The sequence below is a fragment of the Eretmochelys imbricata genome, chromosome 26, assembly GCF_965152235.1.
Source record: "Eretmochelys imbricata isolate rEreImb1 chromosome 26, rEreImb1.hap1, whole genome shotgun sequence".
Taxonomy (NCBI): Eukaryota; Metazoa; Chordata; order Testudines; family Cheloniidae; genus Eretmochelys; species Eretmochelys imbricata.
The window spans coordinates 5,444,462-5,462,407 of record NC_135597.1 but is presented as its reverse complement, the minus strand read 5'-3'; the positions used below and the strand labels follow the sequence as shown (position 1 = coordinate 5,462,407).

The following is a 17,946-nucleotide window of genomic DNA, read 5'->3' as shown; positions in this document are numbered from 1 at the left end:
ATCACTGGGTAGGGAAAATCATTTGCTTTTTGCCACGTGTGCAATTTATTTAATTGTTTGTACTTTGCTCAACTTGGGAAGTGCAGCTCGATCGGCCTTCTGATGCTGCTGCATTTGGGTCTCCCGTACAGCAGAGCAACACTTACATCTCAAAAGAAACATACAGACAAGCCCCCAGAACATGCTGTGCTTGAAATAAAAAAAACACCCCAGACATTAATTTTTATTCATTTCAGTTTTTTTTTTAAAAATCCCAAAGTCTAAATGTTTAGGCCTAAACCGACAGCAGTCGACTCTTTAAGGAAATATGGGAATCTATTATAAAAACCTAAAAGTGGTTTCTCTTTACCTGATAGGGAATCATAGACACTAGGCCAGGTCACTCTCTGGCTAGTCAAACGGGGGTTCCTCATTTTATTTCTCCTCCAAAGTGGGAGTGTGGTTGGGAATTTGGTCTCTTGAAGCAAAAGGAAAGCCCCTGACTGAGGGAAGAAGGGAAGCCAAAACCCTACAATAAAATAAATAAAATAAAGAGGCTTGTGACAAGCTGAAAACAAGTGCTGGGACCTGGCCTCTGCAACTGTGGTGCTCAACTTTTCCATGCTGGAACGCCCACCTCTCAGTCCCAGAACCTTCTTCCCTCTGGGAAATAACCACCCAGGAGGGGAAAGATGGCCCAGTGGTTAGTGTGCTAAGTCAGTACTTTAAAGACCTAGGCACAATTCCCTGATCTTTCTTGGACTTTTCTGGGTGCCCTTAGGCAAGTCATTGTGAGCATGCCTATACAGCAGTCACAGGGTGCATTTTCCCCCTCCATCTAGATAATCCACCTCCCGAAACGGCAGCAACTAGATTGAGGGAAGAATTCTTTCACCGACTTAGCCACGTCTATGCTGGGGGCTAGATCGGCTTAACTACAGAGCTCAGGGGGTGCAAATATTTTCATCCTCCTGAGTGACGTAGATGGGTCAATCTATATTTTAAGTATAGACCAGGTCTTAGTCTCTCTGTGTCTCAGTTCCCTCTCTGTACAAAGGAGATAATAGCACTGCCCTGCCTTCCAGGAGTGTTGCAAGGATAAATATATTACAGACTGTGAGGGGCTACAGTAATGGGGCCAGCTAAGTACCATAGACAGACAGACATCTACCTCCCCTCTGGGAAGGCAGGATGATCTCAACCCTTCTGCTGCTCTACAGGCTTCCAAGTCACTTGGATTTGTTGGCCCTGGGACTCTTGCATACAGTCTCCTGCATATCGTCTGTCTGTTTGCTAGATCCATCCATGCACACTGGAGAAAAAAGTCCTGTTAGTTCATCCCTATCCCAAGGCAGGATTCTTCCCTACAGTCCATTCGGCAGTCTTATTCCACTTGTCCACATGGGGAGACTGTCCTACAGTCTAAAAGATCGCACCAGTCAGAAGTTTTGAGCTTAGCCCGTGTAGCAGAATAAAAAAACCCAACCAGCTGCCACGATTGGTCCCACAGGAACTTGGCCGCCACGGTGGAGTTAGCACCTTTGATGCTGAGAACAGGGTCAGAAGAAGTCTCCAAAACCAGTTGCTGTCTGCTGCCCTCCCAGCAGGGATCGCTGCACAGAAGAACAGGCAAAGCAATGGGTGTTGAATCTTGGGGGTCGTTACAGGGCAGGTGGGCACAGGGGTGCTCTAGAACAAAGGGAAATCCTGCCTGGGGTTACATCTATATACAAAAAATAACCCCCCCACACCTGACGCTTGCTCCTCGAGTTAATATTTCTTTGTGCCTAAGAGAATCGAAGTATAAAAATAGAGCATCTTTGTAAAATAAAATATGGGGAGTGGCAGGGTGCTGGGAGGGCACAGTCCTATGTACAGCCTGGGGCAATGGGTGTGTTTGGAGGGCAGGACACACAGCAACGTGCAGCATGGGACAGTGGTGGGCACAGGGCGTGCAAGTGACACACAGTCCTAGGTACAGAATGGGGCAGCAGAGTGGATCTGTGTGCGGGGAGGCAGACGGCACGGCCCTACATACAGCATGGGGTAGCAGCCTGGGTCTGTGGGCGGGGAGGGCAGATGGCCCGGCCCTCCGCACGGCAGGGGTCAGCAGCACTAGACAAAGCGCAGGGCCCTACGTGTGGGGCCGCGGGGTGCGGGTGCGCTTCGTCCGGCGCGTCGGGGAGGAGGACCCCACAAACTCAAACTGCTTCTGCCGCTCGGCGTTGTTGGGGAAGGGCAGCTGGCCGCGGTAGAGGCGCTTGATGAAGTGAGCCTCCCGCTGGTTCTGGCGGCTCTTGGTGGCTTTCCGAGGGCGGCCCTTGCGCGTGAAGGCCATGTACCAGCCCTCATGGCGGGCATTCTGGAAGGCTGTGTAGTTGTTCTCCAGAACAATCTCAGTGAAGATGCAGTCTTTGCTCTTGCCATTGGGCTGGAGGGAAGGAAGGGGGAGAGAGTGCGTTAATCCAGCAGGGAAAGGGTTAAGTGTTGTTAGGATGGGTCTGATCCTGGGCCACTGGTGTTGCCATTGGACTTCGGAGGGAGCAGAATCAAGGCCTGGGAGGATCTAGTGCCAATGGAGGGTGCCGGGTTGCCAGACCTCATGGAAGCTGGGCAGGCTTCCCAGGCTCTTGCCAGGCAGGGAACCCCACCACTCAGGGGTAGGAAGGGAGTCCCGTCTCTCTGTCCCATTTAGTCCTTGGCTGCTGTTCTGGGGCTCCCAGCAAGGGGGCTGTATAATGCTAATCGGGGGGTGGGAACTGGATCAAGACTCGCCAGATTGATAGAATCATAGGGCTGGCAGGGACCTTGAGAGGTCATCCAGTCCAGCCCCCTCTCTGAGGCAGGACCAAGCAAACCTAGACCATCCCTCTGACCTGCTGTTAAAAGCCTCCAATGACAGGGATTCCACAACCTCCCTTGGTAGTTCCAGAGCTTAACTACCCTTGGGTTAGAAAGTTTTTCCTAATATCTAACCTAAATCTCCCCTGCTGCAGATTAAGCCCATTGCTTCTTGTCCCACCTTCCCTGGCTGTGACTCACTTTTCCAATGAGCTTCCCCCTCTTGCTCATGCAGATGTATTTCTCGCTCTCGGCTCCCTTGATGCGCACACGGCTCCCAAAGGTGTCCGTCTCCACAATCAGCTTTGCTGCAAGGATGAGAGAAAGAGAGAGAGGGAGAAAACCAAACCAAACCAAACTCCTTCCACCGATGCTAGAGTGAGTGCTGGCCAGTCTGCGTGTCCGGGGGTCAGTGTGCGCACTCAGGCCCATGCAGAGATCCAGAAGAGCATAGGGAGTGCATTAAAAACAAATGCCCAAACAGCACACACAGACCGTGCTACCAGCGGTTACATTATCTCGGCTCTAGGGGACAGACAACCCAGTGGTTAGGACACCTGGCTAGTACTTCCCTGCTATACCACAAACTCCCCAGGTGACCTTGGGCAAGATACACAGGGCACATCTACACTTGGATGTAGGATTCCCAGCTCAAGAAGAGGGACCCAATCGTGCGTGCTAACAATAAAGTGTAGCTGCTAACTGCCCTGAGTATGCACTCCTCCCAAACAACAGGCATGTGGGCTGGGGTGGCTAGCTGCTCATGCTTCTGCTGTTACGTTCTGTTTTTAGCACGTTTGCTCCATCAGAGCTAGTGTGCATAGGTCTCCTCGAGCTGGAGATTAGTGTCGAAGTGTAGGCACACCCTCACTCTCTGTGTGCCTCAGGTCCCCATTGTACCAGGGGGATAACAGCAGTGCCCAGCCTCAGAGGGGGGCTGTGGGGACACATCTCATTGAATTGTCCCAGTACATGGTGCTTTCCGCCCTGCAGGTAACAGGACCATGATACAGAAATCGGAGTTAGACAGTAACCCAGCAGGAAAGCTGCCAGAGGGGATGGCTGGAGTGTCCAAGCCTCTGGTTTGTAGTTCTGTTCTTACATCTCTAGCAATCCACTGCCCCTTTCATCTGAGAAGCAAAGGGAAGCACATACCTAGCACAGATAACTTGCCCACTTACCTCAAGGATCTATGAGGACAGGGCGAAAGCCAGGGCTGCTGCTTTGATCAAATCAGGAAATAAAGGCGGCATCTATTTACAAACAGCAGCACAGTCTAGTAGCTAAGATAGGTTTCAGAGAAGCAGCCGTGTTAGTCTGTATCCGCAGAGAGAACAGGAGGACTTGTGGCACCTTAGAGACTAACCAATTTATTTGAGCATAAGCTTTCGTGAGCTACAGCTCACTTCATCGGTTCCTGTAGCTCACGAAAGCTTATGCTCAAATAAATTGGTTAGTCTCTAAGGTGCCACAAGTCCTCCTTTTCTTGTAGCTAAGATATTGGCTTAGGAGTTGGGGACATAGGGTCAACTCCTGGCCCAAGTGCGTGTCTGCAGGCAAGTAACTTCTTTCTCTGTTTCCCCTCCCACCCATTGTGTGTTATAGTGTAAGCTGTTAGGGGCAAGGCCAGAAGTAATAGTAATTATATTACAATTAAGTAATTCTGCCTCTGTCCGGGGTAACAATGAACAAACCCTTCACGTGGGCAGGTGATGAAAAATGGCCACTGCCAGTATTCAGCGTCATCTAAACACACAGGAAATAAAAGGTGAAAGCTGCACAAAGCATGGGACTAGGCACAGTATTAGTACCATTGCATACTGTGTGTGTTTTGCTGTGTTAGACTTTTGACCAGTCAGTCAAGGGTTAATTGTCTGAGCGTCCATTCCACATTCTTTAATTAGAACACCTGGGGTCTGATGTGTTCCTATTGACTCCAACCCTCTGTGAACAGACAGAAATACCTACATCGTTGCAACCAAGGATCTAGCCTGCACCTGTGTTTAATTAACTATAGCCTGCATCTGTGTTTGTTTAATTAATCTGGAGAAAGATCTAGAAAGTGCAAGGCAGGAGTACCTGGCAGCTGGTGAGTTGAGCTATTTTAACGTCTAAGCTGTTTAGAATAGCCTTTCTGTTTTTAATAGAAATTAAGTATTTTTATTAAGAAAATTCAGGGGCATCTTTGGGATTCTTTAACACGTGACAATTCCTAAAGCCTAATGCCAGAGCAATGGGGAATAGCAGATTCCAGTAGCAAAATAGCCTGTGAGCAAGTGTAACTTACTGCAGGAGGGCTTTGGCTTCTGCAAAATATAATGCTGTTCTAGGTTGAAATTCAGCCCTGTGCAGAGGACCAGAATAATGCCTATGTACCACTTAGTAGCAGTATCACTGTTGTGCTTAGGAGCCCTAGTCATGGAGCAGGACCCCATTGTGCCAGGCGTGGTACAAGGACTAACTCTAGCAAGATGAGACTCTCAGCTTTCATTTAAAAAAAAAAAAAAAGAATTCTAGCCCTCCTGGCTGTAGGGAAAAGCTTGAAAACATGACCTGTGTGTATCCTAAAGGCTCAGAAACCAGGTGGCAAATAACAAGAACCCCAAATATAGTAATTAACACCCCCCACCAATGATTTTTAAGCCAATCTCATGATTTTTAGAGGGCCCGAGAAACACCACCCTCCAAAATTTGGAATGCTTTTTAATTTTTGAACCCTTTGGGGGTGACTATTGACAAATGCTTGAGGGGTGGGCACCCTGCACTTAAGCCCTCGAAAAGGGGCTTAAGTTGGACTCGAGTGGTGCATAGTTTCTGGGTTAGGCCCTCTGCGGAGGAGTGAAGTTCAGCCTGAGAAAACCTCAGACTATTGTCCCTAGCCATAAAAACTCAGTTGTGCTGCTTGCCTTTGCAGGTGCCTTTTTCTCTGGGTATCTGTGGCAGGGTTACAGTGATGTGAACTGTACACTTAGAGAGACGCAGTACAGTGCACATGGCCCAGTTACAGTGATAAAACAACTAGATCTCTCAGGTTTTGGGACCCGCTGGTTTTATATTCAGGCTCCTTGGCTTTCATCCCCCTTCCCAGGTAAAATCCACATGGGCAGAACAACCCATGTCCACAAATAAATTCAGACTGGAAATTAGCAGGTTTCTAATCAGAGGAGTGAGGTTCTGGACCAGCCCCCCAACAGGAGTAGTCAGGGCCAGGAACCTAACTGGGATGGAGCTTGGTACATTTATGAATCGGATTATACGATGGAATGGCATGTGATGACCCACAAAGTCCCTTCCTGTCCTATGCCCCTATGACCAATACACTATTTGTTCCAATTACTGATGGGCCCCTAACCCAAATCCCCCCTCCGAACACCCCTGCCCTTACGAGGGGTCAAAATCCCAATCTAAATGTTTGCGCCATTAGCCAGTCTCTGGTTACAATCCCTAAGAAAAAGCCTCTATCCACACTTGGATGAGTAACAGAATCTAATTCTAACGCAGTAAAACGTTATGCCCGCCTCCGACCACTAGACTGTCTGTTACAGCTGGTAAATCAAGCAAATTAGGAAAGCCATAGTTTTGCTTGGATGATGGGGAGTTATGAACTGAATCCTGCTCTCAGTTACATGGATGAAACTCCCTTGACTTAAGTGGGGTTGGCTCCAGGTATAAAGACCACAATCCAGCTCCCAGGGGAGCTAATGGGCCACTGGCTTTAACGGGAGTTGGACTGATTCCTAAGCAAGTGCAGAAACTGGCACATGGAGCGTAAGATCCATCGGAAGCTCACACCAAGGTTTCTTTGCAAATTCTCTTATCTGCTGCATTCAGGGTGTTTATGAGACCATTTCAATCAAATGGAACAATTAAGTTTTTAGCACCTCTCCTTGATTTGGCTGCAGCTGTCCTGCCACCAGCTTTTTGATCAAGCCTTATTGTCGTGCTTAACTGATCTTGAACAGTTCTTCAATAAACCGAAGAATTCCCCCCTCTGGGATAAGTTTTAATCATTATGCTTTGGAATGTTCTTTTTATCTGTTGGCTTTTGAAAAAACATCCTTTGAAAACCATTAATATCTCTATCAATCCTTAAAATAATTTTAAAAAACCCAAAACAAATGGACCTCCTCGGTACTTTTTGTAACACTGAATCTTTAAATCTTCATTTCATGTCCAGAACAAACTGTAACCATCCTATTTTGTATTCTAACAGACTATCAATATGGTCAGATTCCTGCTCCCACTGAAGTGGAAGGGAGCAGGACCTAGGTGGATTTTAAATCCAGTTAAAGATTTTCTCTTTGATTTAACCTGGTAGTTGAAGACAATGTATTAATCTTCCAGTTGCCTGCATGTGCATAACTGAAGTCTAAACAAGATCTCAGAGCCATGACTTTCAGATCAGATTTAGGTTTAACCCCCAAATAACCTGATCAGAATATAAATTGAACAAGAGTTGCATGTAACTTCTCCTGAGGAGAATCTGGGACTCTTGTCCCTAAAGTAGTGCTGGATTGTTACCATAACAAGTCATTGTACGTTTGAAGCATCACAGTCTCTGGTGATAGTCAGGACTTTGCCTTTACAAGTTTACATTTCCCTTTGTGGAAATATCTCAACAATCCATACATTTTGCTGGATTCTCACATGAGGGATGGAATCCTCAAGTCAAAGGGACTTTTGAATACAATGGGGTCAAGATTTCACCCAGAGATTCAGTCCCAAACATGCTAGGGATGGACTGGAGTGGCTTTAGCAAGCCTGTTTTGTGTATTAGACCAGAATACCTTTTAAAATGCTGGCCACAGGTTCCTGGATATTCTCAATTGCCAGGAAGTCGTCTTTCGGTTTCTAATACATACCAGTGTTCAGCTGGTTGCATTGCAAGTGAAGCTGTGGCTATGAAACTGGAAAGCCTCCTGGTCTCTGTCTCTTCCTTGGGGACATATACGAAAGCAACCCTTGTGACCCTTCTTAGCCCGTTCCAGGGATGCTAGTTATCTGTCTCAGTCAAGTGTCTCAAAGCGCTCCACAGGGACGGAGGCAGTACCATTATCCCCGTTTTACAGACAGAGAAGCTGAGGCATGGAGCAGGGTTGTGGCACAGTGATTCACTGGCAATGGTGGGAACAAAACCTGGGAGTCATGACTTAGGCATCCTTGTTCTAGACACTAGGTCTCATTCCCTCCCTGAACTGGGAACAGTCCTAATACCCAGCCCAACCCAACCTGCTCTAAACATTAAATCCCACTGCCTTCCTTGAGCTGGTAATAGAACCCAGGTGTATAGACCCCATTGTGATAACACGTAGGAGCCCCAGATATGGGTCAAAGCCCTGTTGTCTAGGTGCCGCACAGAGACAGAACAAAGAGGTGGTCCCTACCCCAAGGAGCTCACAATCTAACCCAAGCAGTGTGACTCATCCCTGCATTGGCACTGGCCTCTCTGACCAGGTTCCAGATGTAGAATCTCTGCAGGGCCGACAACCATTTCCAGATGTGGCTGATACAGCCACATGATAATCTCTTAGAATTAAAGTGCATTCCCTACCAGCCAGTCTCTTTCCATCACAGATGGCTGAGATCTGGCCATGTGCTCTGATGGGATGGGGGCATCTCCAACTTCTTACCGAATTTGTTGCCATCCTCTGCTGTGGCGGTGATCCTTTTGCCGTTCACCTGGACATGCTTGCCACTGGTCCGGCTGTAGAGCTGGTACTCCCTGATCTGCCTTCGGCTCAGCTGGTCTGTCATGGCGCCCTGGTCCCTCACGTACTGGTTAAAATTAGGAGACGGTTGATTCTCCCCCTTTGTTTACAAAGGGAAAAATAAAATCAATTTGTTTTGGACAGCCCCACAGACATGGCGAGGATATGGAGTCGGGAGCCATCACTAGGCCATCCTGGGCAGGAGAGCTCACGCAGGGTGGTGGGATGGGGTCTGGGACCCTGAGGAGTATGCCAAGGAGGTGGCTGGGATATAGTCAGGAACCAACAAAGGGACATCCTGGTCAGGAGACCACATAGATGACAGGAGATGGAGTTTGGTACTCTGGAGAGGAGGTCACATACATGATGGAACCTAGCTTGAAATTAGAGGCACCCCAGGCCGGAGTCCCCATGCAGTTTCATAGCATTCCATGCAAACTTGTGTATGCGTTTTAGATTCCAGGACAGCCTGAGGGGCAGAGATTGGATACAGAGCCTTTCACCTCTGGTTTGGCTCCATTCCAAATAGACAGTGACCCAAAGCCATTGCCGCCTAATGGCTGTTAGCTGACCTACGTGAGAGGAGTCTGAGTCCAGTGCCCATAACACCGGCCACCACAGATGGAACTAGCTGGCAGGCTAAACAGAGGACTGAATGGAAACCCAGCTCCCCGCAGACTAGTAGAGGTGCTAGATCAAGGGGTGAGAGGCTGCATGGGCGGGTGGATCAAGGGGTGAGAGGCTGGGTGTGTGTAAAAGCTTGCACTGCTGCTTTTCTGCGGTACACAGGTGGCTACCTTCTAAGAAGGGTTAATCTCGTGCTTTTCTCTAGCAACATACCTCCCTAACCAAGACCCACCCACATCTCCTGGAAACTCGGAGACCCGTCCTGTTGAGAAACAATTCCACTTGTTTCTCTTATTTCTTTGTTACTTGGGATCATTATGAGTCATGGGCTCCTGTGCCCTGTCACCCAAAAAGTCCTACTCCTCCGGGACAGCGAAATTGATTGCTAAAGGGAAGATGGTTCTCTCTCTGTGTCTATAGAAATATATCCATCCATCCACTATAACCCTCCTCTACTGGTTTGGCAGTCTCTCCATATGTTATATGTAATATTACTCTCTATCAGATATAAATTGCTTATCAAATATAACCTTCTATCTTCCATATATAACCATCATCCATTTATCCAGTATAATACTCTTATATAAACCTTCCATCTACCATAAATAACCATCATCCATATGTCCACTATAACACTCTATTTATTTATTTACTTGTATTATTGGAGCACATAGGAACCCTAGTCCTGGAGCAGGACCCCATTGTTCTAGGTGCTGTACAAACATTGAACAAAAAGACAATCCCTGCCCTAAAGAGCTTCCAATCTAAGTCTCTATCTATTCCGTGCCCATCGTCCTGGCATCCGGCCACCTTGTGAATGTGATTCTTCAAACCCAGGACTTGTTAGCGCAGCTCGGGAGAAAGTAGAACAGATGAAGTAGTACAGGTGTCTCCCTCCCTCCCCCCGCCTCTCATTGTCGTTAGTAACAACAGAACAAGAGCAAAATACAGACCATAGGAAAGAAGCCAAATTCTTCCCAAAGAATGAGTCCCCTGCGCCCCCATGACTGTGATCATAAAATAAAGGATTGGGTTGTCCTGTCCCTGCTGTATTGCCAGGGGCCCTGACGGCAAAGACGCGGGAGTAATGTGTATTCGAGGGTCTTCCTGGAAGATTACGCCCACGCAAACTGCAGGCGTATGTCACAGAGAACGCCAGCTACTTCCGCAACCTCACTGTGCTATCAGCACACACAGCCTGCTGCTGCATGTCTCACACATTTCTCTGGGTGCCTCAGGACCCTTGCTGGGAGCCAGGCTCATCCTCAGCATTGACAAATACTAGAAAACGGGGCTGCAAATCAGCGAGTGGCAAGTCAGCGGTAGCGCTCAGAGTCTATGGCCAGCACTTCCGATCCACGCTGGCCAAACCTCCATCAGAGGGGCCCGCTGATGCCCTGGCACCATCACTGTTGCTGACAGGTGCCAACACTCACGCCAGACACGAAGGGCAAACCAAAACTTCACTGCTGGCCTAGGCTCCGGATCCCCAGCCCAGCCCAACCCAGCGCCTCTCGGCCGCCCCCCCGGATCCCCAGCGCCTCTCGGCCGCCCCCCCGGATCCCCAAGCAGATGTTATATCAGAGTCTCAGAGAGCGAAGCACGAGTTCTCTTACTGCCCATTGTTTGAGCCACTGATGACCTAGGGTCTTAGAGTTTAAGGCCAGAAGAGACCACGAGATTATCTAGTTTGACGTCCTGTATATCACAGGCCACCAGCACCTGCACACTAAACCCAACAACTGAAACGCAACCCAAGTATGACAGCCCACAGGAGACTAGACTGTGATGTGCCAAAGGCAGAGAACAGGAGGGACTGAGATGCACCAGTGTCTGAGGCAGGGAAATGGTTAAGTGAGAGAGACCAGATAACCCTGACAAGGGACCCGCATCCACATGCTGCGGAGGAAGGCAGACGCCCCTGCCCGAGGTCACTGCCAATCTTTCTTCCGGACCCCACATCTGGCGATCAGTGAGCATGTGAGTAAGAACCAGGCAGCCAAGCACCTGGCAGAGAGAATGCTCGGTGCCACCTCAGAGCCCTAGTCCTCCCTGTCCAGTGTCCCACCTCCAGCTGTGGCCATCCCTGATGCTACAGAGGAAGGAGATTAACAAAAAAAAAACCCCCAGAAAGCATTGTGGGGGGGGGGGGGGGACGACATCCCTTCCTGACCCCTGAGGCAGCTGGCTGAAACCCTGAAGCATGAGCTTTTAGGACATAAGACATAGACCGTAAGTGAGCCCCAGGTCCCTGAGTCCTGCCCCCACCATGGTAAGCAATCCTGTCATACAATCGTGCACAAGAACCACCGGCTGGGAGGCACAGAAATACTAAAGAACATCAAGGCTTCAAAACCCAGGCTAACAACAAAACATACACCACCTTGAGCAAGCCAGGCTCTCCCTCATGTGTAGGGGGAGGGGGCTCTTTCTTGGCCAGCTCCTTCAAATCACAGTGTGGTAAAATAGCTAAACAGTAACCCCTTTCTCCCCCCCCCACCCTTCAGCTTCCACCCTTTGCTGCCAGCCATGAAACAGGCTGAGCGGAACTGAGAACTGAATGTGGTTCCTAATACACAGTGGCTCACCAGTAGCAAATGGGAGGTTACTCTTGGGAAGGTCGTTCTACTCTTTGACTCAGCTAAGGATGGGCCGAATCCTGCTCTGGTTCATGTAAATGAACTCAAGTGTTGAACCCGCAGTGAGGGCTCAGAGCTGGAAGCTCCATGTATGTGTGAGGAGCAACTAGACATTGTGTTACCGAATCAGCAACACAGTGCATCTTCTATAACCATAACACAGAGGGCATGAGTACAACCACGTAGGGCTCTGAGACTTCAATTCACTGGAGTTTGGGAGAACGTTTCCCTTTGCTTTCAATCTGGGTGAAGTTCCCTGCCCCAAATTTTGCTTTCAACGTCAGGACCACAAAGCTCAACGTGAAACTTGGGTCCAAACCATTGGTCTCCTGTTAAAATAACATGAGGCTGGCTGCTTGTTTCAAACAGGATCAACTCAATGCCATACACCGGCCCAAGTTTGCTCCAAACCAGGCCTGAACTGCCTTGAAAGTTTCCTAAACTTTAGCAAACATGACAATAAACTAAATTTTTCTATCAGTGCAGGAAACCAGAGAAGACTGATGTGTTTGTGGATCTACGTACAAACATTATGTGCTGCTCTGGCTACAATTCTCCTAACATGCATGTGTGTCAAAGCATATTGACCAAATTCCCCCCTCTCCTCCTCAAAGATACACTAAAAGGAGAGGGCCACATTCTGCTCCCTACTGGCCAGGCGCTACTATAGATTCTGATGTGAGAGCAGAATCTAGAGCTCAGCCTTTCAGACTTACACTGGCATAACTCCATTAACTTCAGCGGCATTACTCCTGATTTACACCAGTGTAACTGACAGCAGAATCAGCCTGGAGTGGTTCAGCGCACTGCGAAAGGCTGCTAAATAAAGTGTGTATTGTACCCAAGCAGGCTTTGTGACTTATGTTAATGCCCTAGCAGAAACACACGCTCCCCAACAGAAGAGTTATTGTATGGTAAATACCAGCTAATTACTACAGACATGCTGGTTGACTACAATGCTGATAATCCTCAATCCCTATGACGATACAGAGCTATCACGGAGCAGTTAAACTTCAATCAATGTCTTTAACTATGCATTTTATTGGTATGAGAAGGCTTCATTTAATCTCCATGCAAGTGGAGTAGGAAGCCCTGTTTTTTAAGAGCTAAGACTGAGATTTTTCAAAGCTCCTTAAGAGATTTGGACATGCAATTCGGGTGGTCAAATTTTTTAAATTTAAACTTTTTTGGCCGGGGGGACAGATGGAGTGGGGGAGACAAGGAATAGCTTTTTGACCAAAATACAAATGTTTGTTAGTTTGGTCAAAATGACTGAGTTTTTCATTTTAAAACATGGAAACTGGAAAATATTCTTTTGTAAAAATATTCAGTTTTTGGTAAAAAATGTTTAGAATATCTTTTTTTTTTTTTGTTTTTGGTTGCAGCATAAATAGAGTTTTCAAAACCTGAACTTCTTACCAACAGCAGAAAAAATTTACCAACGCTGCTCATCGAAAGCTGGAAAAATTCTTTTGTTGTTGTTGGAAAACCCAAAATATTTCTGTGAGAAAATTAGGAAAAAAATGTTGAAAGACTTGGATTTTTGAAACAGCTGTCGTCCAAATCTCTTAGCCATCTTTAAAAATCTCAGCTAGAATGTAGATCTTTAGTTTGTGCATGACACATAGGTAAATCCATCCTCAGCTGTGTAAAGTTTCTCCATTGCCTTCAGGGGAACACCAGTGATTTACCCCAGTTGACTTCAGTGGGGCCAGGATTTCACCCAGCTATTACCATAGCAGAACTGAGATCTTAAAATGCCTATTGCTACCCTGTTCCCACTGAGCATTTTGCCATTGACTTCAGGTGAAGCAGGATCAGGCCCTGTCTATGGACCACTTTAATCTGCCCCATATTTCTCTGGGAATCTGAGTGCTGGTCAGAGATTATCTACAGCACCAACTTCAGCTCATCTGAACCTTCACGGAGCAGTAACATGGGCCACTGGATTGGCTCAGAACTTCTTGTTGTAAAAGGAAAGGCAGCAGTGGGGTTCTGGGTTGTGACCAGGTCTCCCACAGTACTACACATAATAAATAATAATAAAAACTGGTAACTTAAACACAGATTGGATCTCCCTGTATTAATAGCTTCTGCACAGTAGGGTGTTTCATATACCTACTGGTGACATTATTACCAGATTTTTCAGGCAGGCTCAGAACGTACCATCAGGCCCAGGTTTTCCAAAAAGCTCAGCATCCCTTCAGGCACCTAAATAGGTGATTAGATTTTCCAGAGGACTCAGCATGTCTCGTGCTTAGCAGTTTTGCAAATCTGGCCATAAGTGGGAGCTATCCTCTATTATTTTATATTATGGTCACACTTTCTAGCAAGGTTCTAGTTATAAATAGTTAATAAAGGGTTAATAGATGCTTTAATAAATGTTTTTTTCAGAGTCCAACAGGATGACGGGTTGCTTGTAAGCCATGGTTATAACCATCTACAACATCTTCTACTGGTGTGCTTATAAACCTGAGCAGCCTACAGCACTGATACCTGGCACCATGCTCATAACAGCTATTAATCATGTATTAATCCTTTAAGGGTCAATTCAGAAATTGTTTATAAAGTGTGACACTTATATTTATGGTGAGGCACTAAAGGCAGGACATTCACAATAGACTTGATTGTACAACGCTATCTCATACTTGTGCACCGTTAGACACGCAGCCCCCCGATGATCAAGAGTGCTTGTGCGAGTGCTCACCAGCATGAACGAGGGTGGCCCGACGAGCCCTATGTAGGATGAGAGCAAGAGAGTCTAAGAAGTGACTAGTGATTTTGGGTGCCTCCATTTTTCGGTGCGCAGCGTGAGACACTTTAAAGGGCCCTGATTTTCAGACGGTGGGTGCTCAGCTCACTTTAAGGTTTCCCACGCAGGGCACCTCGAGTCACTTCTGAAGAGTTTGGTGTTGCACGTCCGTGATCAGGTGAATGGTCTAGTCCTGCCCAGGTTCTGAGCACTCACAGATACTGTACGCTTCTATGGGGGTCCCAGGCACTCAGCACCTCGCAGGACCAGACACTTTGGCAAAGAGGGCAATTGTTTCCTTTTGACTCAGACTGGCTTCTGGAGCAGGGCTCTCTCCCCCCACCCCCTGCTCCCTGCCTCAATTCAGCTGGGTCTCAACTCAACTGAGCTCAGTGGGAACCCTTCCTAGCCCTGCAGCTGTCTGTCCCCTCTATCAGGACTCATAGCATCATGCTGGACCTGTGAACCCTGACAATGGGGGACTTGTGCGTTCCTCTGGGGAAGGCATGAATGCAGGAGGAGCTGATAAGCCGGGTAGAAATCCCCTTTCCATGAGTTCCTGGAGCTGCTCCTTTTAGTTCATCCAAAAGCCTCTTGCCTTTTTTTTTTTTGGCTCTGCTTCATTCTCCCCTTGAGTGATCTTTCCCACCTTTTCCTTCAGCATTCAGCAGCCTCTGCTCATTTCAGATCACAGGGCAAAACCTCTCTCTCTCTCTCTTCTCCCCCCCCCCCACCTCCCTCACAAAGGAGGACAGAGAGGGTCTAGCAAAGATCACAGCAAACATTATCTATGTGGAATCTTCACAGGTCTTTAGTGTGGCCGCTGGGGGGGATCGACCCCTTGCTGCTGCCAAAGGAACTGTTGATCAGCCGTCCCAGAGACAGCTGCTCATCACACAGGAGCTCAAGCATGGCTCTGGCCTTTGCCAGCTTGCCCCCCCGCCTGCTGTACACCCTCAGTGGGAGCAAGGCAAGCAGTTCAAGGGAAAGCTCCGCACCACCTTTCACAGCACCATCAAATGAGTCCCCCGCCTCCAAGGGGGCAATAAAACCAGGCCCAACACCAGTGTGCTAATTTCTGTTCCGTAACAGGCTGCATCTCTGAGCCTTTCTGTGTGTGCATGTGTTGGGGGGGTGGGGAAGGGTCTAGGGTCTCGCTTCTGGCAAGGCTTTGGGGTTGTTTCTGTCCCCATCAAAGGCACGTCCGTTCCCCTCTTGTTTTCTTACCTTAAAAAGGTCCGGAGTGCATGTTATAAGGAATCCAAGGCTGGCCTGTTAAAACGGTTTTGAGTCTAGCTGAGAGGGTGCTGGTATGGAACAGTGCATTTTAATAGCCCTGGCTTTTATTGAGATCACAAAAAGGGACGCTGCATCTTTAAAAGGAATGGGGGTCCAGGGGTGTTAAACCCCAAGCCACAGCAAGCTGCTCTGACTTTGGATTTCAAACCAACGGGCCTGATTCTGCTCTCACTCATGCTGGTGTAAATCAGGAGTAACTCCACTGACGTGATTGGGACAGATCCCCAGCTGGTGTAAATTGGGATAGCTCCACTGAAGTCAGTGCTGATTTACACCAGCTGCAGATCTGGCCTGATGGAGTCACACTGGTATAAAACTGGTGTGAGAGGAGACTCAGGTCACAAAATCTCAACTTGGTATATTTCTGGAATCGAGCATTTCCCCTCAATGAGCAGTAGTCTAACAAAATATACTGGGTTGCTATACAGCACAATGTTCCCGTTCTCTAGGGGCGAAGGCCCAATCCTGTGAGCAGTTACACACAGGAGCAGTCCCGCTGACCTTAATTGTCTATTACACCTACTCCTAGATAGACACAATTTCATTTCTGAAACAATTAAAATAATTAGTGTTACCTCCATGATTATCCAGTCCTACAATTGGTCCTGAACCTTCAAACATGCACATACATAAGTAATTTTACTCACATGAGTAGTGCCATTGAGTAAGCTACTGAGTTACTCCTGAGCGATGCTGGTCTGAGATTAAAATCTACCCCTAGGTTTACTCATACGAGTAAAGTTACCCATGTGCATAGGTATTTGCAGGAGCGAGCTCCTTAACTTTTAAAACTGTGCTATGTTTAATAACTTTAATAATAATAATCGGTATTGTCAGCATTAGCAAAACAGAATGCACAGGTAACATTTTGATTTCGGTTAAGAGTACAACATTAGCCAATTTATTTTCAAGCACCAAACACAAACCAATACATGCCACCTTTAGGATTAAAGCAACGCACCACAGGGAAATAAAAGCAATTACTCTAGTTTCCAAAAGAGCTTTGGGCACTTTGGGTTTGAATGCTATTGCAGCCCTGTGTCTTTAAACACTTTGGTTTTGTTGCAAAGAAAGAACTCCACAAGTAAATCTAAAAAACCGTATCCTGACTTTTTGCATTTTGAGGGGGGGTTGGTTAGTAAAACAGACAGTGTGTTGCATACGTACCTGGGTTTGACAGGAGAGCATTAAGAGCTGGAAACATCTGTATTTGGAAACAAAAAAGAGAGAGAGAAAAAAATACACAGGGTTTTGTTTGGGGGTTATTCTGTCTACTACTAATACACTATTGATTAAACCTTGTTGCAAATAATTGGAACAAAACTAGCTGGGAGGAAAGAAAAAAAGCGCTTACATGGAAAGGTTTTGGAGGCTGACGTACTGCTGCATGTCGCTTGCCAAAAGGGAAAAAAAGAGATAAATACATAAAATGAACTAAATCAGCTCTGAGCTGAGCGCTCTCAAAATCTCCCAAAGCTGCAAAGATCTCTTAAAGCTGGCACATTCCTGGGGGTGAAGCTAAGGAGCAGTGTCCCCTCCTTTTTAGTCTAAACCCCCCAGTAACAGCAGGAAAGGAGGTGTCAGAAAAAAACACCCCCACTTCTTGCACCTTTAAGACCACATGCGATCATAAAGTGCCCGGAACAAAAATTGATACAGTGCATGGAGATGGCTTGAGCAAAGCATCCGTCGTCTTCTTTCCTTTCTTTTTTAATCTTTACCAGGGTCCTGGCTGTGCTTGAAGAACCTTCACAGCATCCAAGTTTGTTTCATCCATTTCCCCTTTCCTCCCCACCCCACCCTTCCCCAAAATAGAAACTTGCTGCTTTCCTCAGTTTAATCAGTGGGTTGCATCCCTCCTGCAGCCTGGTAGCTGCTTCCTCCTACATGGGAAGGTGGCTCAGGGCAAGGCGCTCTCATCTGGGGAGGAGAAGACACTTGAGAGGCTCAGGCTCCAGTAAATTCCAAGCTTGGATCCAACAGAGAGATTACATGAGGGAGCAGGGACTTGCTTGCAGGCTATTGCTAGCCCCTTCACAAGTGTCAGCCCTGAAAGCTTGGAAGAGTCTCTGCAGACAGGGGCAGAACCTTCCCTTCTGGC

General features: G+C 47.5%; 1 protein-coding gene across 1 annotated transcript; it reads right to left on the bottom strand.

Annotated features, from left to right (window-relative positions):
• Positions 1-2,113: 2,113 nt before the first annotated feature.
• Positions 2,114-17,234, bottom strand: FGF17 (fibroblast growth factor 17). Its single transcript, XM_077805546.1, has 5 exons — positions 17,200-17,234; positions 17,013-17,049; positions 8,451-8,595; positions 3,022-3,128; positions 2,114-2,410 (listed from the first exon to the last, which is right to left on the bottom strand). Exons 1-5 carry the CDS (start codon positions 17,232-17,234, stop codon positions 2,114-2,116), a joined length of 621 nt encoding a protein of 206 aa, XP_077661672.1.
• Between the last annotated feature and the right edge of the window lie 712 nt (positions 17,235-17,946).